Source organism: Coffea arabica, chromosome 2e (genome assembly GCF_036785885.1).
Source record: "Coffea arabica cultivar ET-39 chromosome 2e, Coffea Arabica ET-39 HiFi, whole genome shotgun sequence".
NCBI classification, from domain to species: domain Eukaryota; kingdom Viridiplantae; phylum Streptophyta; class Magnoliopsida; order Gentianales; family Rubiaceae; genus Coffea; species Coffea arabica.
The window spans coordinates 59,937,472-59,945,887 of record NC_092313.1 but is presented as its reverse complement, the minus strand read 5'-3'; the positions used below and the strand labels follow the sequence as shown (position 1 = coordinate 59,945,887).

The 8,416-nt window shown below is 33.1% G+C and overlaps 1 protein-coding gene across 1 annotated transcript; it reads left to right on the top strand.

The window, feature by feature from the left end:
* Positions 1-4,489: 4,489 nt before the first annotated feature.
* Positions 4,490-7,950, top strand: LOC140036365 (14-3-3 protein 1-like). The gene is made up of 3 exons (XM_072077746.1): positions 4,490-4,984; positions 7,439-7,561; positions 7,807-7,950. The coding sequence occupies exons 1-3, from the start codon at positions 4,490-4,492 to the stop codon at positions 7,948-7,950; spliced, it is 762 nt and encodes a 253-aa protein (XP_071933847.1).
* Positions 7,951-8,416: the final 466 nt, after the last annotated feature.

Sequence of the window (8,416 nt, the reverse complement as noted above, 5' to 3'; positions counted from 1 at the left end):
TGAAAATTCCTTGAACATGATTCATTTATGAAGACAAAGTCTAGAAAACATCCAAAATACGTTTGGTAGGTGATTAACACCAAGGATTTTGAATAAAAAGTCCCAAATCAAGATTAGCTATAAATCAGTCCAGAATTAGGGTTTTCTTTCACGAAGACAGCTCTGAAATCCGGCCACAACTCACTCAATTCAACTCAGAATTGAGCGTGGTTAGTGGCATTGAAAACTACATTCATAAGGCTACAATTTATTGGAAGGAATCATTTTAAAATTCTATCCACAACTAGCTCATATTTGAGCATCAAGTCGCAGCTCAAAATAGGGCCTCCAGTACATACGAGAAACAGAGTAGGCAATTTTACAAGGTTGGTACGGCTCACTCAGGTGGAATCAGGGCATGCATTTTATACTATTGGAAAACTGGAAGTGTCTAGTTTCTAATGCCACAAACAGCACTCAATTTTGACATCAGAGCAAAGACTTATGGCCGAAACAAAATCACTGCCAGAAAGGCTCTAGTTACGTTTCCAGTTTTGCTACATTTTCGAAATCTCAACATTTACTCATCCAAATCACGTAATTTTTTGTGAAAAATTTCCACACAACCTATACAACATATCTACATCAAAAAAAGTCAATTGGACCACAAAAAAGTGCACCAAAGTGCACGGCAATAGCAGGGGCAGAAACGATAAAATTCCCTTTTCACATCCTTTGAGCTTTCTTCCACAATACAACTTATTTTCACTAGATTAAGCACTAATCCAACATAAATAACATCAATTCTCATCAAATTAGTTCATGAAGCCATTGTGGGATTTCATAGAGCCCACTCACAAGATTTCCAACAATATAAAACTACCCACATGAATTTATGAGTTTACAAGTGCAAGATAACTTCCATAAACCAAGTTTTAAGAGGTTGATCGTTGTTTACCTTTGTAGATGACTAAGGCAGAAAATTTCAGTTCTTGGAAGCTAAAGAAAATCGTGAGAAGCAAGCCCTTTTCCTAGCTTAGGTTGATCTCCAAATGGTTTGCAAAGTGTGTGTAAATTTTGAAGTGATTTGGGTGAGATTTGAGTGGTGAAATGACGAAGAAATGTTGATTCTTTCTTCCTCCTTGTGGCCGGCTGCTATGAGTGATATGGGTGTGCTTGCTGAAAACGAAGCTTCCTTGGGAAGCTTAAATGTGTGGTTCAAATTGCCTCAAAAGTCAACTCTCCCTCCACGCGAACACACGCGCGTTTTGTGCTCGATTCCTCTCGAGTTTGTTTCACTAGTGCACTAAATCTCTAATGCACTTCCATTCATACTATTATTATTCACTCTTAATAGTCTAGAATAAATTTCTCAAATCTCCAATTAACCGCTCCGGTTCGATATACTCGAACTTTTGATTTGCATGCGTTACGGCGAAACTTCCAAGAAATTCTTATAACGATAGTATAACTAACTAACACTTGAGTACTTAAACGTAAAAATACCTATTTCAAAACTAATGTACAAGTCTCCAATTTTTCAAATTTATTGTATTCTCGAATCGATTATTGTCTCCAAACACGCATCTACTATTCACTCTAAACGAGCTTTCAAAAATAAAATTTTCAAATCAAGGCATTTTTAAAATACTTGTAGGTCATAGTTCCATGTAATTGAGTATAAAAGGGTTGAAATAAAATATTCGAAGTAAACGGCCAAATAAATATTTAAATGAACTCGTAATAGGAATTTAAAATAAGAAAATTTGCGAGTCCTCACACCTTTTTACAAAACTAAAAAAGAAAAATATAGTATATTCAATCTTTTTTTTTTCCACACTTTGTATAAATCAACAAACCAAATCCCTAACAACTATCTAAGCATAAGTTCTACAATCAAGTAGTTTTTCCAAAAGATCTCAAATTGCATGTATAGTATAAATACTTGCCATGAGTAAAAAAACACACAAAACTCCATTGACAACCAATTTTATACCCCCAAACTAAACATCAATGCTCAAATACCTTTTTAATATAAGTTAATTGACCTAGAACCACTATTACAATTCTCATATGATCTTAAAAATATTAATATCTCTCAAAAGTAGAGAATAAATTCTACCTCCACAACAAAATCATAATAAAAAATTTCTAATCCAATGAAAGAAATCATTATGTAATTATTGACATTTTATAAGATTTTTTCTTAACAACAAACAAAAGATGACAAATTCCACATCTTTAGTTCCTCTTCCTATTTGAATCTTCAATTTCATTATATATTTCTCTACACTGACAAACGAACAAAGATAAATTGGCAAATTGCAGAAGACAAAATGTTCCAGAAAATTCTGCATCAAATCATCATAAAATCATTCAATTCTCCCAAGTTTGCATCAAGTCATCATCAAATTATTCAAATCCTTCAAGTGCTCGAGTTTGTCTAGGGCATCGATGTGCCTCAACTCTTGAATCATTGGAGTTCATCGAATCTTCGGAGTTCAATAACAGATCTGCGTCCTTCGATATCAAATCCTCAGGACCCGTCAAATACTTGAAGTCATCATCAAATCCATCAAGTTTTCTTGGTGTTCAGGAAGATGTTCGAGTTCTTCAAATTCGTCAAATCCTCAAGTGCAACTAAAATTTTAAATGGTTATGTCAAAAAGATTGAGAGCTAGATTTTTTCCCTGAAGATATATCCAAATGTCAAATGCTGCTAAAGCACAGTTTCTTTGTGGATCAAGAGACATTATTCCTCCAGATCTGCTAAGTCATGTGTTCAAGTGCTCTGACATCTTCAAATCGTCCATAGATCGAGAGACATTTTCTTTCAAGATCTACAACCAAGTGTTCCCTCGTAAAAGTTTTCATAGATGCTGTATAAATTATCAAATTATTGTTGGTAGATTCGCCCCTAATTTGTCCCTGAATCTGTGGTAGAAAAAGAGAAAGAATCAAGGGGCTACTTTTGCTTTCTTGAGAAAAAAAATTAATTTGTTCTTGACTTTCCGATGTAGAGTTGTACCATTAAATTTGGAACTAGTTAAATTGATAAATTTGTTCTTGACCTTTTAGTTGCTTTTTTGCATATATATATATATATATATATATATATATATATATTCTCATCATTTCCTTCTAGTTTAATACATAATCTACTCCCTTTGTAGATTTTGTAATTTCAATTTGATAATATCCTCAAAACTGAAGATAATAAAAAGAGGTTATATTAACTTGAAAATAGACAAGATATAGAAAAATAGATTTTTTAAGGTTTTGTAAATTTATTGCCTTAAATTTAAAAATTGTCTACTAGGTGGAGGGCATTATAGGTATTTTACCAAATCAAGGGAGGTAAGAGTAATTTCTTGAACCTAAGGGGAGCCGAGTGAAATTGTCAGAAACCTCAAGGGAGGTTTCTGAAATTATCCCTATAAAAAATCATAGTAAAATACCCATAACATTAGTAGCATAAGTTTCAATACATTCATATTACTTACACATGAATTTATATGCGTAATTTTGCAGTACTAGTATTTTTGTACTTTTATTCGTACTTTTGGAAAATTTTGTATAAATGAGTATGTATAATATTCCATTATTTATCTATCCTTAATTTATTAACATATCAACGAAGTCTAAATCTTTAAAAAAGGAATGCAATATTGTTATAAAAGTGGTCACTAGTCTCAGAAAATTGAACATGTTTACCTTATTTAGTTTTGACTTTAAACATCCATCGCACAAATATGTAAAATAATAATAATATTTTCTCAAATAATAATAATATTATTATTATTTTCTCAAAAAAATCACATATTTTCTCTTTCATACAATTTGCGGGCACTTAGATATTTCAATTAATTGCTTCTATATATGGTTGAGATGTGAGAAATAAATCTAGTTCTTATGGGATATTTTGGGGCTTAAGGCAAACTTCCCTTTTTTTTTCCGTTTATGGTTGAACCACTTATGACCTGCCATATTAAGATTCAATCATCCACGCAACTGAACCACTATGACTTACCGTATTAAGATTCAACCCTCCATACAACCGACGAGCATTCCTAATTCTTTGGCCATTACTATTGGGACCGTTCCCATTGCATTAGTCGTTATTTCCTTTAGTCAAATACTTGATGAAAAATTAAACCCTCAATTTCCTTTTTTTTTTTTTTGGTGAGATTCTAGTCCATCTTAGGTGCCGAATTCGATGAGGTCTGAGTAGAATCATTTGACTTCTTATGGTTCTTATTCTTATTTCTTGCCTAAGTAATTTCCACAAATACCATATTAGTACTAGACATTATGAATTTGGCATTCAAGAATTACCCTCGAGATACTATGGCTAATAAATCAATTTAGGCAAATTTCCATCTCTGAAAAACTCCCAATTTGCTCCTTGAAGCCTATATAACATCCTCCTCCTCACTGCTCCAATCCCAAAATATTTTTCCTCTAGCAATTTTAGCATTAAGTAACCTACTTTTTGGTTTTATTTAAATCAATGGCTGATTCACAAAATTCACCAACCCGTGAGCAATGCCTCTACATGGCTAAAGTTGCAGAGCTAGCCGAGAGGTACAATGAGATGATGAACTACATGAACAAACTAGTTCGTGCCTCAGTATATCCAACTTCCGAATTAACTTCCGAGGAGCGGAGGCTGCTCTCAACGGCTTACTACCGCGTAATTTCCATGCATCGTTCTGCATGGCGAAAAATGCGATCTCTTGAGCAGAACAATGACGGCAACACAAACGATGATTTGGTTCTGGTTCAGGAGTATCGAGCCAGGATAGAAGCTGATATCTCGGAGATTTGTGATGGGATCCTGAAGCTGTTAGATGAAACGCTAATTCCCTCGGCTAGTTCAAGTGAATCGAAGGTGTTTTACTTTATTACAAAAGGAGATCATGAGAGGTACTTGGCTGAAATTAAGGGTGATGATGAACGTAGAGAGGCTGCTGAGAAAGCCATGCAATCTTATCAAACCGCTGAGGTACTATCTTATTTCTGTAAACTCACGCGTACGTAAAAATGGTGTTAGGGACGGTCAAGTTACTTGCGCTGGAAGTCATGTTTACCAACGTTGACTGTTTGTGAATTGAATTACAAGCCCCAAAAAAAAAAACTATAACTTGGAGTAAATTAATAGTCTTTTATGCGCGAAATTAAAGAATGCAATTATTTTCTTTTTCTAACTTTTGTACACAAAGAAAAACATTCTTGGACGTGAAACTACACACACATATATATATAGTATATATGTATCATAATCTTTATTCCTTAATTTGATTATTATTCCTATTATTTTCTGAACATGTATAGTTACTATTTCTATAGACATTGATAATGCTTATGCTTCTATTTCATAACGTTAATTACACCATGGGCTTTGTATGTGTTTGTGTGTACTGTTACTAATTACATTATTAACTTGGTTTGGAGTAGGTCTTGTTAGGTTTTTTTTTTTTTTTTTTTTTTTGGGTTCCTATAAAGCGTATGATAATTAGTCTTATACCCTTTCTTCGAAAATTACTGGCTATGAGCTTGTAATGCTTTTTAATATGAATCTAAATATTGGAATTTCAAATTTATGGGCGAAAGCATGGGGGAGATAGAATTGGGCAAGCAGTAGTAGCAAAGCCAAAATTTCATAATAGTGGGGTGAAATTAACATATGAGAAGCTTTATATGAGTTATCTTGTAATATGTAATAACTTTGATATTTTATACTTTTCCCTTAATAACCAATGTAATCTTAAACTAAACTATAAATTAAAATATTAATCCAAAATTTGCAAAAGAAATATTCTGCTGATGTTTTAGTTTCATAATAGTATATGTACAAACTTAAAAGACAAAATGTACTTCGAATGAAATTTAACATGATTTGAATGTATGTTTCTTGCTTTGCCATATGGTTTGGCAATGGAACAAAGTGTTGTTTTGTAAGTAATATAGTATTACTCGAACTACATTTTAGATGTTATAAGTATAATATGATGACAGTTAATGAATTGCTCAAAAATTGTATGGTTACTTCTCCCCTTTTATTTTTTGTTCCCTTAAAATGTAAAGATGGGGCAAATGGGAATTATAAAATAGAATTGTTTGATTGTAGTTTTCGTGCATATACTTACTGAATAAAGTTTGAAAATGTGTAGTTTTATTTGTATATAAAGAATGATAACGAAGAAGTAAAAATGTGATTAAAGAGGAGAAATAAATAAAATTTTTGAAAGAAAAGTTAGGGGAAGGGGTGAAGATATGTAGTCAAAGTTTTGAGGGACAAAATAAGGAGTTAAAGTAAACTTTTGCAAATTTTTATAGGCTCAAATTAAGTTTTTCAAATGTGAGGGAAGAGGGGACGACAGCCCCTGCTAGTTCCCTTGCCTTTGCCTCTGGCAAGTAAATTCCTTTTCTCAACGCAAAAACTACACATAAGGTCAGTAGTGGCGGAGCCAACCCTATAATTCTTTTCTTGTAACCGTTGAAAGTAAGACATAACAACAATATTAAGATAAAGCATTACATTTGTTACATGAATAATATAATTTAAAAGCGACATATTCAAATTTACTAATTATAGAATATCTTTTTAGTTAAAAACATAATGAACCTTTAACAGTTCCTCACGGACCTTTGGTTTTGCGTGGCAAAAAGGAGATTAACTTTTTGTTTTTATAAAAACGTCACCTTCTTATTGAAAAAGTCGCATTCGGTTTATTTTTAGCTAAGCAACTTAACTAATTAATTCTTATTCTACGCTTTTTCAAATAATGTTTTTTCTATATTTTATTGAAATAAAAATCCTAAGTTAATAACAAACTAGTACAAGTTTCAAGGTGATTAATTTGACGTAGAAGGCATTTTGTTTTGAATTTTTTAGATCAAATTATTTGATTACTCATTAAACTTTTGAAATGGTATAGTTTTGGCAACTCAACTTTCAAGAGGATGAAATCATCCACGTCTCAAATCTAACATGCATATTTTGAGTCATTCTGCTTGTTTTTACCTTCAATTCTACCTTTTGGTTATGTCTCATGATTCGTGCGCATCTTTAAATATGGTAGGGTTGATGGTAAAAATAGACGGAATTGTCCAAAATATACATATAGGAAATTTAATAGGTAATATCATACTTTTGAAAGTTGAGCGATCAAAATTATACCATTTCAAAAGTTCTAATGGGTAGTCGGGTAATTTGCTCAATTATTTATAGTCCATTTCCATAATATTACAAAAACAAGTTATTTGTATGTTTACTTCTAAACAATTTAGTGGGGCAATACTTAAATTTGTCGAGAATCTGTTGAAAGTTTTTGTGGTTAATGGGTCGTCCCACTGCCCGATTGCAGATCTGCCACTGCGCAGAAAATTTCTTTCTCAATTTTGTTAAAAAAAATTGCTTATTATTATTTATTTTTTGTGTTATTTGATCAAACAGCAAATTGCACTGGCTGATCTTCCACCAAAACATCCTAGGCGATTGGGCGTGGCACTCAACTTCGCTGTGTTTCACAGTGAGATTCTGAAAGCATGCGAATCAGGTTGCAGCAAGGCTAGACTGGTAAGCTGTACATAACGATTTAGAAGCATCATGAAGGATCATAATACTTCCTTCTAAGGGCTGTTGAAACTTCTATGGAATATATAGCCGCATGATGGTCATCAAATATTTGCTTAATCAAATCATTCTTGAAATCAAGTACCATTCAGTTTACTTTCAAGTTGGTAGGAATTTATATTCTTTAAAATCTTCTTTTAACTATTTTAAAGCACAATAGATTTTATGTGAATTTATTCTTTGCTCAGGCTTATGCTGCAGCTCATTCAGACGAAACCCAATTGCCTGAGGAACTCCAAGAGGAAAGCGCCGCGATCATGCAACGACTCCGGAATAATATCACTTTTTGGGATGCCCAAAGGACATTGGAAGATTATGCGGTTCATATATGATATATATAGTTAGTTAGCACGACAAAAGCAAAACTTTTTTTTCCTGCTCTACCATCGATGAAAAGGTATAGGGATAATTTTAGTACATTATTCTTTGGATCAAATTTTCAATTTTTGGCATCAACTAATTCCTCTATGGAGCCCTTTTAGTATTATTAGACTACAAAAGGCAAGCAATAACTTTGGTGCCATGCTAGCACGCAAGTCACCTAAGCATATGGACAGTGCTCTTTTGGAGCTAGCTTTTGGGTAAAAGTAAGGATATACTGCTTGTCTTAAAAGATCCTTGCCACGTACAATTGAGAGAATTCGGACTCTTAGCAGTTGTAGGCGCAAAAAGAGCATTTCAAGTTCCGGATCAGCCAGCCCCTGGGGCTTTGGTCTGGTGGTAGTAGTCTCCTTAGGTGAGTATCACTGCTAAGGATCAAATTTTCGATGAAACAACGCACACGACTTGAGCCGGTTC